This window comes from Trachurus japonicus, chromosome 21 (assembly GCF_045865225.1).
Source record: "Trachurus japonicus isolate A0001 chromosome 21, Traja_1.0".
Taxonomy (NCBI): Eukaryota; Metazoa; Chordata; class Actinopteri; order Carangiformes; family Carangidae; genus Trachurus; species Trachurus japonicus.
The window spans coordinates 22,350,066-22,365,322 of record NC_140927.1 but is presented as its reverse complement, the minus strand read 5'-3'; the positions used below and the strand labels follow the sequence as shown (position 1 = coordinate 22,365,322).

Genomic DNA, 15,257 nt, shown 5'->3' with positions numbered 1-15,257 from the left:
ATGAGGAGTTATTTAATTCTGCATTTGTGTGTTACCGGCTAGACTTGAGGACAACGACATAACAGACTGTATAAAGACTCCGCTGTCTTCAGCTTATTGTAGTTAAATCATTTTGTTTCAAGGCTAATGGCAAACAGCTAAATTTGGGAAGCCATGCCTCTGAGGATTTCTCAGATTGTAAAAGGAGAGGAGAAAGTGCCCGACTTACTGTTGTCATTAGACATGTGCTTGGGCCTTCAGAGGAGCTTAATTAACTGCATGACTTCTGAAGAGTCAAGAGACACAAACCAAAAAAGAGTAAATTACCAGCCAGTCTGTGTGTCACATTGTTTTTTTAGAAGTCTTATTGTAATCAGAGCAGGGGTTACCAGACACGGAAACAGACAGGAAATTATAAATGTGTAAGTTTCAGTTTTGGTCAAGACTAAAAACAAAACTGGCTGTTATCTTGATGAGCTCCGAAAAGCTTCCAGAAAATTACCCCACTAGAGATATCTCAAAATAAAGTCACTTCTTTTTTCAGTCATTTTGTTTCGTTTTGTCTTTGTTATGTTTTGCTCAAAGCTTTATAACTGCATCTTGAAGGCGTTTTTAAAAATAAAGTGTCAACGGAATGATAATAAGGCTTGACGAGGAAACTTGTCTTTTTTTTAAAAATCTATGAACCAACCTGAAATTGCTATCTGTGAATGAGCATGTGGTGAGCTCAATTGCTTATCGATGAATCAAATCATATCATACCTGTGGTTACAAATGAAACAACGTTTTGCTGATCAGCGCCACCCTTTTTTTGTTGTTTTTTTTGCAGGGTGACAGTCTAGATGGAGCCCTCTTTGTGCCGGACATCAAGCTGCACAGCAACCCATCTGCGTTCAACGTCTACTGCAATGTGCGGCACTGTGTGCTGGACTGGCAGCAGAGAGAGGCCTCCCTGGCACTGGCCTCCAGGAGCTCGGTGCAGAGTGGCGACTCAGACAGCGAGGAGGAGGAAGAGTACCGCGAGCCAGCCGTCAAGCTGCCAAAGGTATAAGCGGGGGGTAGTATTGGCTGCTTACGTGGTGGTAGCAGCGCTTGGTATCAAGGCGAGAGCCAGGCTGTGCTCTTTATCTCAGGGACGCACTGATCTGTTATCTCGCAGGGCTTCCATGTAGGGCTCATCTTTTTTATTGTTGCGATAAATAATACACTCATAACCAGAGGTTTGAAATCCCCATCGTGTGAGGATTGCAGTTTCTCCTGCTCTGTTTCCCCCAAATTCCCTCCTCTACACTGTGCACATCCTCGTTTACTGTATATGTCTCACTCCATATCAGAGCTATCACCTCCTCTGAACTATCCTTTCATTGTTGGAACAAAATTTGAAAATGTGATATTTTTCTAATTCAATATTCATCTTTTAATCTACAATATCTATATCCATATGGCAGACTTTTTAGATGAGGTTAAATTAAAATGCACTGATCGATTGCATATCACATTGCATAACTGTCGTCTTTGAAAAATAAGATAGAGGAAACTAGTAGCAAACCACAATGAACAGGAAGATTACAACAGCAAAGCAAAGCTTGGTTCTTTTCTCGGGCTCCACACCATAAATTGCAAAACTAAAGGATAAAGTCACATTATTTACTGACCTTGTGAAAGGCTAAGGCTTCACAGTTCCACAGTAACATATCTAAAGACTCATACGCTCGTGCAGCAGGGCCCCATAAATAAACTACTTGAACATCACTTGTACAAATAAGGATTAGGCTACAGAGATGCCTTCAAATTAAATGAATTATGCCTTTCTTTTTGTCGTCCGTCATGCACTGTGTTTCAGCTTTAAAAGGCTTGAGACAGGACAAACCATTTTAAACTATGACAGTGGTGTACATATCTGAAAATGACATGCTGGTTGATGTAGGCTGATCAACATGTGTTATGTGCCTGCTGTACATACTGTTTTGCAGGTTAACGCTGTGATGTCACAGATGGTTAGGGTCGAGGCTGCATCCGTTTCATCCTCTTTCAGGCAAATTAAAATTGCTGATGATAATTTATGAGGATTTAGTTTTAATTCCAGCTTAATAACAATGTCCAACAAACCATATGTGCTAGGCATCGTGTATGTGTGTGTATCAAATAAGAAGCACTAACAAAAAACCTGTAGGTGCCAATTGGTCTGTTACGTAAATATAATGCGTTTGAAGATGTAGAATCTAATACCGGTTTGTTAATTGAATGTCTTGTACTTGTCTTGTTATGTCTTTTCCAGTTGGGATGATCTCATCTGTATTTATCTGTTCTAATGTACTTTTTTAAAACCAGTTATACTCTGATGCTCAGGTTTCATTTCACTGTTACAAAACAAAGTTCTTCTCTGAGATAAGAGGGAACATTGGATTGTTATTTGAATAACAATCAATAACAAGCCACACACAGAGAAAGAGAGAGAGAGGGAGAGACAGAACGGCATCCTTTTCTAGGCCATCATACTCCTTCGCCTGCCTCTCCTCTCCACACACTCAAGTGGGTCTGTCATTATACAAAATGTTAACAGTGGATGTTGAAGTCAGAACTGTGCTGTGGGTCCCTGGATAAATGTAGGTTGTGCCTTTTTTTTATTTTTTATTTTTTTACTCTAGGATGATGAGACTGAAAACATCCACTCTAGGCTTCTGTTATCATTTCTGTGTCATTACAGCACTTTTATGCATCTACATCTATACACAATGTCGCCATGTTTCATCTCCATTTGCTGGATGAAGTGTTACCACAGCCGGCCGATATGGACTTAACACGGTGAATGGCAGCATGTTCTGCATTAGCTCATAAAAATGTGCTTCTCTCTGTGTGTGCAGATCATTGGCATCGGCCTGTGTGGGGTATTTGAGCTGATAAAGGAGACTCGGTTCTCTCACCCTTCATTGTGCCTGCGGAGCCTGCAAGCCTTGTTGGACATGCTGCAGGGACAACAGCCGGAGGGCTTTCAGACTGAGCCCCCTGATGTGCTAGGTGAGGCTGAAAATGCATATATACATAAGAGTTTAATAGATGCTCGAGTAAGCTAATGTAATTTAGTGGAACAGCCCTGCAACAAATCTTGTTAGTGACGCTCAAAAATTAGATTCATGATTAGATGCGGGCCACATTATATTTAAGTTTGTTTTCTAATATTTGTTCGCTTGATTGACACACACATTTTTCTTTTCTCACAAATGCTAAACCCTCCCTCTCCTTCTATGCTTCCTCAGAGTCTCTGTTCCAGTTGTTATTGGAGACCACAGTGCGGAGCACGGGGCCCAATGACCCCACAGGACAGGCCATCACTGCCCTGTCCTGCGCCTGCCTCTTCAGCTTGGTGGTTTCCTGGGGAGACACTGGCAAAATCCTGCAGGCTGTGTCTGCCATCCTCACCAACAATGGCAGCCATGCCTGCCAGACGATACAGGTATTTAAAATGAAAAAGAAAGAAAATCAATCAGAGTGAAATTAGTGAATCTGCCTGCACAATTAGTATGTGTTGTTTTGTATGCCCTGGCTCTTCTAGCACAAGTAAGTGACTGTGGATAATCACATGCTAACAGCTAATCTTTGTACAGATCATCTGTTCAGATTGTTATCTTACACTAAACTAGCATATTTATCTTGGAACACGATGTCCATCTGATCCTGTTGCTTGTTTTCAATGAGGCAAAAAAAATTGAAACGGTATTGTTCTTACTTATTAATAAAATTTGGATTGTTATTATATACTGCTTTCTAAACCACCTCCACCAGGAAATTTGAACCCTTCTATGATCCACTCCTGTTTTTTCTTCAGATTAGTCAAAATGCTTTCGACCACCAAAGTGCCTTTTGACCGTATAGAGTAACCTTTGGCTCCTCCAGGCATTTCCTTTTAGCAGAGAGACTCAGAGCAGTGTCTGGACAGCACAAATTGAGTTTTGGGAAATGTCAGGCTGCTCTGCTCCTCCTGTTTGATTATGTTACCTACCTACATTCTTCCGCCAATTAGCTGGTCTTCTGTTTGCTTAGACCTCTAGTTTGTCCTCTTTCTGCTCTCTATGTTTATTCACCTCTGCGTCCAGTTTATATCAGAAATGCTACTGCGAAATGTTTGGACAAACCTAAACCATTACTACCTGATTTGATTATGTTTGCTGCCTTAATGACCATAAATAATTTGTCACCTCTACCTGTATCAAATTCGTACACATGACCAGAGTAATAGAGGAGCAGCTTTCACACAATTTATCCCCCACAGACAGAGACCTGCGTGCTTTTTTCCCTACTTCGTCATCTTTTAGGCATTGACTGGACTGTGAGTCATCACAATGGCAGGCAGGCTGCAGGGGAGTGTGGGCTTATGTGTTGTACAAGTCTGTGTGTTTGTGTTTGTTTGCATGTGTGTGAATGGTGAGATCAGCGGTGTGTGTAATAGCTGCTATGGAAATGATGGGAGTGTGTGTGGAAATGCATTGAGGCATAATGAGAAAAGGGCAAAAAGCTCAGGTAACCGCAGTCCCAGTCACCAATAAAACAATTAAATGAAATCAGTGACAGCACACTTACTCCCCCATTACATCACATCAGTGATTCGTAGTCCTGCAATGTTTCAGCACCCTCTTTGTCTCCCTAAATCTCATCAGGTGCCCACCATACTGAATGCGCTACAAAGGAGTGTGCAGGCCGTCCTGGTGGGGAAGATTCAGATTCAGGAGTGGTTTGGGAACGGCATCAAACGCGCAGCCCTGATGAACAAGTGGGTCCTGAAGGAGGTGGTGATTGATGAGGACGAGCGCTGTCTCCTGCAGACCGATGGCTCCTTCCTGTATTTGCTCTGCAAGGATGGACTCTACAAAGTGGGCTCCGGATACAGTGGCACTGTCAGGGTATGTGACACATGCTGCTGCGTGTCCAGTGGTAACGCATAGTTCCCAGTTAGACGATGGCTTTGTGGGTTAAGATTCCTCTTAAATCTTAGGAACATTAAAACAAAAACAATTGAATAATCTGAAAAAAATACACTGACATAACGGTTAAAACACGGCTTTGGTTCTTATAGTTGATGTTATGAAGATGCATGGTTTTTACAGTTGTCTAGTGTGCAGAAGAAAGAGGTACATGTCCCCCAGTATCTCTCTGAAGCAGCAGTAGCTCTTGGTCTGAGCTAGATTGGATGTTATTTTTATACCAGGAATTGATTCGGGATTTGTACACAAGACCATGCAAACAGAGAGTTAAAACATAAAGGCACCACACAGTATACATTAGAAGCCTGTTGGAGATTTGGATGAACTCAGCATTATGTAATTGTATATAAATAGGAGTTCATTATATATTCTAACAGCTTTGTTTTATGTTAGCGGGAGAGAACTGTGATAGTACAGAGCCACAGCGCTACTTTATATCAGAAAGCTCTCCTGCTTTAGAGGTTGAGAACTTGGATGAGTCTTAGATAAAACACTGGTGTTTCATCTGCCAACATTAAACAAACAGTTTGTGGGTGTCTGCTCATGTGTGATCACTGCCCCACAGGGACACGTGTACAACTCCACATCTCGAATCAGGAATCGGAAGGAGAAGAGATCATGGCTGGGCTTTGCTCAGGTAGGTAGCAGGTGCTTTCATGAAGAAACCCCTTACACATTTCATCTCCATCTCACTTAAATGATTTAGGTTATGTGAAGTCGGGGCTTCCAGTACAATACATTACAAATTGAATTAAGATTGTTTAAGTACCGTAAGTAGTTGTAGAGCTTATATTGGAGACAGCCCAGTGATATTTGTCTTATTTTCAGGGGTATTTGTTGTATCGGGACACAAGTAATCATAGTATGTCGGCCATCAAGATCAACCCTGAGACTCTGGAGCATGAGGGGACTGTCGCCATGCCAGGTGCTTTTTTTTTTTTTTTTTTTACACTTTTTTAAACTGAGAAAAAAAAAACACTGAGTCATCTAAATTGCAACTAACCAAATTTTGGTGATGTTCACTGTCACTTTGCAGGTCAACACTCAGACGGACAGAACATCATCTTCACAGACGGAGAGTACATCAACCAGATCGCAGCCTGCAAAGATGTGAGTTTTATGTTTTGGCTAAAGCACTTCATTAACCAAATTTACATGTGAAATTTTAGATTGAATCAGTTTTAGTGGGGGCTGTCCTCAGGAGATCCCCTTAATGTGAACCAGAAACCAGAAAACACCTGAGCTAAACTGCCTATGTGTCTACTGGAAATGTAACTATAAAGAGCTGACTTTATTATGCACTTATTGTATATGTTAATATAATCTTTTTAAGATCATAGTGCTGTAGGGTTTCCTGCCGCAGTCTGCACCATGTGAGTGAGGTTTTAAAAGTCTTACTCAGCCATCGACTTGCTGCGTCACAGCAGTTAAGTTACGGTCTGATACGGTTAATCTCAAAGAGACATGTTTGTCAGCTTTTGTGAGCTGTTGCCCAGAGTGGAAGAGGAGAAACACAGAGACAATCACAGTGCATGGTCGTCTTCCCCAGTTGTTTTCACGCATCAGTGCAATCAATTCCTCCTCTCCTGCTGATCATTTTTTAAAACCTTTTTTTTTTTTAAATCTTGGTTTGCTCCCCTTATCCTTCAATATGTGTTGTTTCCTCACATGAAAACCCAATCTTTTGTTAGTTAAAATGAGGGTAGCTGTCACTTCCCCTGCCTCCAGCCTCTCTTGTAAGGAGCCTCAGCTGATCTGCAGCTGTGCCACTCAGGGGTGTTTTTTTTTGTGTGTGTCTGTGTGTGTTGTGTGACTGTGGGCGTGGCAGGGGAGGACAGTGGGACCACATGTGGGTATTCTCCAGAGAGCTTAATCTCACAAGCAGTCATCTGCATAAGCACTCCATAATGTGGGTGGGGGAGGGGAAGATGTGAAATCCACATATATGCCCGTTGCAGCTAGCCCTCCTCCTGGGTAGCACTTTCTGGGCTAATCAAAGAGGGGGAGGGAAACTGTATAAAGAAGGAGGGAGGGAGGGGGGAGCATCCTCAGAAGCTGCATGCATTTTTAGTGAGTAGGCAGCAAATGCAACCACAACACACCACACACCACTTACAGTTGAAGAAAACCACCAGACACACAGACAAGGTGGGGGGTGTACTGTAGATGCTGAGAAGAAGGAGAAGAGGATGATGAGGGCAAACTACAGGAGGTCAAGGGAATAGTCAGAGGAAGACTGTAACATGTAGGGAGGAAAAGTCAGGGGGCGGGGGGGACTGACCGGAGGATAGATGATTAATGATTTGAGTGGCACATGTGCACTGCTCTGCAGGAATCAAAGCACCGTAGATGATTCTGTCATCATTACCACACAGAGGAAACCAGACCAGACACGCTACACTTCATCCCTGTTTTATGTCCCTGTTGTCTCCCAATTATTATCCTCTCTATACCGGCTTCCCTTCCTGTAAATTGCCCCTTTCATCCAAATCCCCTGCTGTTTGACTAACCTACATGAGTGTGTGGGGGGTAATGTGAGGCCTAGTTGTAATGTCTTGCCTCATTCCCGAATCCCTACTGTACAAGAACACATGTAATATATTCCCCTATGGCCGGTCACTCATACATAGTCAAACATATTGTGTTCACTGTGTGTCTCAAATACATACTGTGACTTTAAAAAAATGTTTACATTCTTATTTGCACTGATACTGCCCTTTTGTCTTTAGGTGGTATTAATCGTCTCATCTTCCTCTTGGCAAGAGTAGAGTGTATTTGTAACATTTTGAACTGCTGCGCAATTAAAGAGCTAGATTACGTCACCCTATTAAAATAATGGCCTAAGTCATTTTTTCAAGTTTTCGGGAAAACACAAAAAACTTTGCCAAATTCAGAGCATATGATATTTATTAATAATTTCACTCAAAAAAGCCTTGACAGTGGATGACTGTTGACATACATAGAACGTTGTGTGTTAATTATGTAACATTAAAGAATAAAGTGACTTAGGCCATTTTCCGAACATTTTCGGGTGACTTAGGCAAAGTTAAACCTGGCTTAAACTGCCCTAACATTCCATAGTACAAACTCAAAACTGAAATTACCCTGAGTTAAATTAACCCCTGTGTGGTATTAGGGTCAAAAATGACCTGATTGGCACGTTTAAGAGCAGAAAACACCTATTAAACTAATTACTAGTAAACAAAATCTTTTGGACTTGAAATTCGATGGCCTAGACTTCCCTCTCCCCAGACACTTCCTCTAGCTCTTCCGGGAGGATACCAATGTGTTCCCAGGCCAGCCGAGTGACGTAGTCACTACAGTGTGTCTTGGGTCTTCCTCAGGGTCTCCTTCTGGGGGGGCATGGCCATAACACCTCCTTAGGGAGGCGTCCAGGGGGCATCCGATACAGATGCCCGAGCCACCTCAGCTGGTTCCTCTCGATGTGGAGGAGCAGCGGCTCAACTCTGAGCTCCTCCCGGGTGACAGAGCTCCTCACCCTGGGAGCACCCCGCCACCCTGCGGAGAAGGCTCATTTCGGCCGCTTGTATCTGGGATCTTGTTCTTTCGATCATGACCCAAAGTTCATGACCATAGGTGAGGGTAGGAGCATAGATGGACTGGTAAATCGAGACCTTCTTTACCACAACAGACCAATACCCCGACCGCATTACTGCAGCCGCTGCACCGACCTGCCTCTCAATCTCGCAGTCCATCCTTACTCATGAACAAGACCCCAAGATACTTAGGCCCAATCCCATTTCTCTTCCCTTAACACTAGCACTTGGTTCTGAGTGGCCTCCAAAGGGAGACACCCCTTGACGATGAAGAGAGAAGTGTTAGAAGTAAAGATCGTACGTAATGGGACACCACTTAGCATAGCCGACATGGTCACCTATGTGACGCGTAACGACGACGTAGGAGCACTTTCCCTCGCTCTTGAAAGAATTAGGATACACTACCCCTACACGAGAATGTGCAAAACTGAGTGCTTGGGTCAAAATTAAGTGGAAGTGGGTAAAGTGGGACAGGGCCTTAAACTCCTCCACTTGAGGCAGAAACTCTCCCCCGACCTGGAGGTTGAGAACCATGGCCTTGGACTTGGAGGTGCTGATTCTCATCCCAGGTACTGAATCGTAATATATATGTGATAATCCATCGATCCACTGATTGACTATCAAAGGCTTCGTTGAAAACAAATGCACACGACCAGGAGGGATGTTAACAAAACAGCGGAGAAGTGACCAGACTTGCAGATTCACTAAATGATGCAATTTATGAATCGATGAAAGTCGTATAAGCCATGTAATAGGGGATAATAAGTATAAGTTAGATGTTACATGCTTATTTTACTTTAAATGTTTGAGTTTAAAATGTTCAATTTCAATTCAGTGAAGTACCAGTGTATGCAGGAAGCTAAAACCACACAAGCGTTAAATAGCCCAAGTCAGACATTTTATCCTAAAGAATCAAAAAGTTTTGACTTAGGCCAAGAATAAAATGGCCTAAGTCACCCTCTTGACATAGGCCATTGTCTTATAGGACATAAAAAGCATGATCCTCTCAACTAAGGATTAAGATTTTTTTATCAGAGGTGGCCAGCATTATCAGGAGATGATTTATGCCAAAAACTCATTTTCGTCAAAAAATGACTTAGGCCATTATTTTAATAGGGCGACGATTAATTATGGTTGTGACATTCAGTCAGCTGCAGCAGGGATGTGTTTTCATTAAATCTGGCGCTTGTTGTGTCCTGAAGCTGTTGGACTCTAAACTCTCACACTCTGTAAGAATGTGGAGTCATGACACTAAACAGTGTTTCCCCTTGTTGGTCCCGACTCCTGCAGGATGGTTTTGTGGTGCGGATCTATACTATGAGCTCAGACCCGGCCCTGCAGCAGGAACTGCAGCTAAAGCTGGCAAGGAAGTGTCTGCACGCCTGCGGCATCTCCCTCTTTGACCTTGAGAAGGATCTGCACATCATCAGTAAGTGATAGAAAATGTACTAATAACTGCGTGTTGTCTGTACACCTGCTTCAGGCACAAACTGTGTGTGTCTACAAGGTCACAAATTTGTCATACATTGTTCAAAACACAGAGGAATATAAAAAAAAGTACTTTCCTACATGGTCTCCTTGTGTGTTTGGCCCTAAATAGTGTGTTGTTCTCTCAGGCACAGGTTTTGATGAAGAGGCCGCATTGCTTGGAGCGGGCAGGGAATTTGCTCTAATGAAAACCGCCTCGGGAAAGGTGAGAATAAAAATCTTCCATGGAAATGTTAGTTCAATTACTGAGCTCTTAATAACTTAGTCTGGTTAATGACTGACCAGGCACTTCAGAGGGTGAACCTGGGAAAGCCCTGAATTAATATTGTTTCTGTGTGTATATCTCTTCCCTCTATGTTACCACTGGCTACATTAAACCCATTGGACAAAATGAACATTTCCCTTAGTCCATAACATCTGTATGTAGTTAGCTATAGTCAGATTTTCCAAAGATCAGGTTGTACTAAAGTGTAACAATAAACCATGTTCTCCTGTTGTGGAAATAGTTGGTGCCTCTCTTAGCTAAGTTGACTTTAAATAATGCAGAATGTGGGAACTGAGTCTTCTGGATGTGTCATGATCCTTTCAGAAAATCTTGTTTCTGGTTATATATACACACTAAGGTCTCTGATTAAATTACTGGTACCGATTAGAGTATTTCACCCAGCAAAGCTGTGTCTTTGGCCGATAGAGTGATGTTCACTTCCAGGAAGAAATACCAGAGCTCGCTTTTAGTGAAGTTTTTTAATGTTTATGAACTTAGATAGGAATAGATAGGAATATAAACACAACCAAGAAATAACAGGATTTTACCACATTATATATGATATTAAAAACTTTTAATGAAGGTAGAGTAAACAGCCTGGATATTATTATTATACTTAAACTGTTAGACCACAGATTCTGTTTATTCTTTGTCAATCACTGGAGGGAGGTTATCCTGTGTCAGAGAGCACATTGCACATTTTTATGCAGATTATGTAAGTTTGGCAAGAATGCTAGCTATGTTCACTGCTGGGGTGTGTAGAGGGTGTGGTTGTGTTTATGTCAGTACTTTAGGTGTGGTACAGCATGCTTCGTTTGCAGATAGCAGTTGCCTGTTGCACATCTCTGTGTCTGTGTAGAAGCCTAATCTCACAGCACACTTTATCTACAGATTACCCTAACCCAGACCAGCTGGATGGGTAAAAATAGGAGCAGCTGACCGGTATCTTGGCACAAAGGTCACTCATCACTTGGAGTGGACATTGTGCCAGACATGTGATATTACTGACAAACATCAAATGACCACTGTTTGTAGTTAACAAGCTACTGCTCCCTCTGAATGCGTTGCTGTTGTTGTTGGGGCTGACTAATCTGCAAAGTGAATGTCAGATGATTTCAGAAACAAAAATTCTCTCACTTCCAGTAGCAGCTATTGTAGCTTATCATCACAAGTTGTCCTCGCTGCTTGAGTAGTAAGAAGTAGTAAGTAGTAGTAGTAGTAGTAGTAGTAGTAGTAGTAGGTAATAAGAGTGTCATAACTACTTTTGATGGGACTCCTTTGGAAAGGGTCTCCTGCTATAAGTATCTGGGCACCTGGATTGATGACACGTTGTCTTTAAAACCACATGTAGCAGAACTTTTAAACAAATTGAAACCTTTCTTAGCGTTCTTTTATAGAAACAAATCGTGCCTTCCTTACTGTAGGAAGCAAATAGTACAAGCAAAATCATTATCAGTATTTGACTACGGAGATGTCATTTTTATGCATGCTTCTCCCTCTATACTAAAACCACTTGACACAGTTTATCACACGGCAATTAGATTTATTACTGATGATGGGTTCGTGACCCATCACTGCCAACTGTATCAAAATGCCGGCTGGACTTCATTGGCTCTGAGAAGAGAACAGCATTGTTCACTGTTTATTTATAAAGCCTTTCTTCACAAACTACCTGTTTATTTAACAAACTAACTTACTTTTAAGTCATTCAGTTGCTCCACTCATGCTCATGAGAGCTTGCTCTCAATTGGCCCTTCCTGAATAAATAAAGGTAAAAGAAAGAGAAGTTAAAACACAGACTTGTTTTAAGGCTGTGTCCTTATGGGCACTGGAGTGACATTACACAGAGCTGTGGCTAAAAAAAAACAGGGGTTGTCCAGCAAAATAAACTTGATCCTCAATCCCAATCCTCATCAAGTTCAAGTGTTGTGACCGTCCTCTCTCATCCTCTTTTCACAGATTTACTACACAGGGAAATACCAGAGCCTGGGTATAAAGCAGGGTGGTCCGTCAGCAGGAAAATGGGTGGAACTGCCCGTTACCAAGTCTCCTAAGATCGTTCAGTTCTCTGTCGGCCATGATGGCTCTCATGCACTGCTGGTAGCTGAAGACGGAAGTGTATTCTTTACAGGCTCTGCCAGCAAGGGAGAGGATGGAGAGTCCAGTAAGACACTTTCAAAGCACCTACAAAAATTCAGTAGATCGTCTTATTTGAATTAAATTAAATACCGATTCAAAGCCATCACAGCTGCAGTCCTAAAAGTGATGTCTGCTACTTTTCCTTTGCAGCTAAAAGTCGCCGACAGCCCAAGCCGTACAAGCCCAAAAAGATGATCAAACTAGAGACCAAGACGGCAGTGTATACCGCGTGCAACAATGGCAGCAGCAGCATTGTCACCAAGGATGGAGAGCTCTACATGTTTGGCAAAGACGCCATTTACAGTGACAGTACCTGTGAGTGGACTTGGACAGGGCTATTTTTAAATTCTCAGCTCAAGGAATTTGATTTCAGCTGTGTCTCGTCATTGTCTACATGGCTTTGATAAAAACCGATGAAAGAATTTTTAAGAGCACACATTCATCAGTCTATAAATACAATATATCTCTGTTTGAAACCACTTCTTCCCTTTTCACAGGCCAGGTGACAGACCTGAAGGGTCACTTTGTAACTCAGGTTGCCATGGGAAAGGCCCATACTTGTGTCCTGACCAAGAGTGGTGAAGTGTGGACATTTGGTGTCAATAACAAGGGCCAATGTGGCAGAGACACTGGAGCCATGAGCCAAGCAGGGAAAGGTGTGAAAATACAAACAAACAGTATATGGTATACATACCGCATATATTATGTATCCTGGCTTTGTAGTACACTAATTCAGTTCCCTTGTCTGTTGGCGTAGCGTTCGGTGTGGAGAGCATGGCCACAGCCATGGATGAAGATCTGGAGGACGAGCTGGAGGAGAAAGAAGAGAAGAGCATGATGTGCCAACCAGGCATGCACAAGTGGAAGCTGGACCAGTGCATGGTCTGCACGGTATGTGGAGACTGCACTGGCTACGGTGCCAGCTGTGTCAGCAGTGGACGGCCAGACAGAGTACCAGGAGGGTAAGAGAACACATGAAATGTGGAAACGGTTAATATAATTATTAGTATTTGTACAACTACAGCACTTCTAATAAGTAATAGTAAGGACTTTGAGGTTTATCTTTTTTTTTTTACTACATTCCTGGGATAATTATTTATTGTAATTTGAATGTATTTTTTCTGTCCGTATTTGTTTGTTGACCAGAATCTGTGGCTGTGGCTCTGGAGAGTCTGGCTGCTCAGCGTGTGGCTGCTGCAAGGCCTGTGCCAGGGAGCTGGACGGTCAGGAGGCCAGACAGAGGGGCATCTTCGATGCTGTGAAGGAGATGATTCCTCTGGACCTGCTGCTAGGTATGCCAGCTGACATATTATCTCATGCCCCCCCCCCTGTTTTGCTCCAACATTCATACAACATTTACATCTCATCTGTGTCACCACATCCATTGTTTACATTTTGCTCAAAACCAGAAAGCTGATAAGTTATATGCATGTTAGAATCCCAAACATCTACCTGTGGCTTTACACACACGATGTTGATATTACAGTTTTAGCTGGTTGACAGTATCTCGGATCCTCCTTAATTGATCAGAATAGATGACTGGCTTGAGCAGCGATGTGTGTGTAAGCTGTGTGTCCTTCTGAGCTGTGCCAGCGTGCTGCTTACACTGCACATATCACTGTCTTGCATTCGCCTGGACGCAGTGTTTCACACACCTTTCGTCGCTTGTCCTTCGTTTTATTGTCGTTGTTGTGCAGTGTCATTGCTTCTCCATCACCTCTCCATCATTCATTGATGTGTGTCTTGTTTTGTTCTGCTCTGCTCCGCTCCGCTCCGTCTTCCCTCATCCTCCTCCTGCATCCTGTCTGGGCCGCCTATACCCGGGGCCTTTTGTGTTTTCAGCTGTGCCTGTCCCTCCCCCTCCAGGAGTGAACATCGAGGAGCACATTCAGATCCGTCAGGAGGAGAAACGACAGAGGATCAACCGCCGGCACAGGCTGGAGGAGGGCAGAGGTATGGATCAGGGCTAGTCAGAATGGGGCTATGTTTAGGGAAGAGCTGTGTGTTTTTTTTGGGTTGAGTATGTTTTAGGATTTTCTGTGGTAGACGATTCGACAAGGAGGGAGCTGGGGTTAGAGAATAGCGTGAAGCTAACGGTATACCCACCCTGTTTAGTGTCAGATAACCTTCTGGTGCTATGCGCTTGGGTGTTGTGCCTTGGTGAATTCCCCCTTGCTGGTGTCTTTTTTATATTTTTCAACTGTGTGTATTGTTGTGGTGTAGTATTTTCATGTGTTCTTTTCCATTTGTGAGCATTGTGCATGCATGTGAAAGTTTCTTTCTCCCCCAGGCCCCCTTGTTTTTCCTGGTCCCATTTTTATGAACCAGCGTGAGCAGGCCCTAGCCAGAATAAGACCCCTTCAGGCACTAAGGCATAAACGGGACAAGCACAAAGGTACTACGGTCTTCACTAACTCAACGGGTGCAGAGACACCCCTTTGACTCATCTCCCAGTCTGGCTGTCCCGCCCACCTCCTCTCTCACTCTCTGAAGGCAGGACTCTTGTGTCCTTACCAGGTCTCATGGTAACAAGCAATGTCGCCTGTTGGCAAGATGGACTCCCTGTGACTCATAGTGGAGCAATGACTGAGCCTTTAGACCAGGTTAAATTCCAGTCTCTTCTACAAACTGCCCCTCCTTTTTTTTATTTGATTATTTTATGTCATGTTATGGGGAGGAAGGAACTGAGGAATATTAAAGATTTGGTCCGTTAAGCTCATTCATTTTCTGCTTTAACGACCCTAATCCTCGCAGTAGGATGCCTGCTCTGCCCGCTGCTGTTGTTTAGACCTAAATATAAACCAGTGTCCTTGTCTAACTGGATTTACCGTCACTCCCATGGCAGCTGAT

At 43.0% G+C, this 15,257-nt stretch overlaps 1 protein-coding gene across 45 annotated transcripts in view; it reads left to right on the top strand.

Moving 5' to 3' along the window:
• mycbp2 (MYC binding protein 2) overlaps nucleotides 1-15,257 on the top strand; it is a 62,503-nt gene that overhangs the window by 8,589 nt on the left and 38,657 nt on the right. For 38 of the 45 annotated variants that reach the window (XM_085766312.1, XM_085766324.1, XM_085766322.1 and 35 more), the window contains exons 3-18: nucleotides 809-1,024; nucleotides 2,844-2,997; nucleotides 3,237-3,433; nucleotides 4,635-4,877; nucleotides 5,524-5,595; nucleotides 5,787-5,883; nucleotides 5,995-6,068; nucleotides 9,806-9,944; nucleotides 10,132-10,208; nucleotides 12,228-12,432; nucleotides 12,558-12,722; nucleotides 12,905-13,063; nucleotides 13,165-13,369; nucleotides 13,554-13,699; nucleotides 14,250-14,360; nucleotides 14,698-14,802. In XM_085766312.1, the coding sequence (XP_085622438.1) occupies nucleotides 809-1,024; nucleotides 2,844-2,997; nucleotides 3,237-3,433; nucleotides 4,635-4,877; nucleotides 5,524-5,595; nucleotides 5,787-5,883; nucleotides 5,995-6,068; nucleotides 9,806-9,944; nucleotides 10,132-10,208; nucleotides 12,228-12,432; nucleotides 12,558-12,722; nucleotides 12,905-13,063; nucleotides 13,165-13,369; nucleotides 13,554-13,699; nucleotides 14,250-14,360; nucleotides 14,698-14,802 (2,365 nt within the window). The remainder of the gene's footprint in view (nucleotides 1-808; nucleotides 1,025-2,843; nucleotides 2,998-3,236; nucleotides 3,434-4,634; nucleotides 4,878-5,523; nucleotides 5,596-5,786; nucleotides 5,884-5,994; nucleotides 6,069-9,805; nucleotides 9,945-10,131; nucleotides 10,209-12,227; nucleotides 12,433-12,557; nucleotides 12,723-12,904; nucleotides 13,064-13,164; nucleotides 13,370-13,553; nucleotides 13,700-14,249; nucleotides 14,361-14,697; nucleotides 14,803-15,257) is intronic. The other 7 variants (XM_085766321.1, XM_085766302.1, XM_085766280.1 and 4 more) reach the window with 3 other exon arrangements.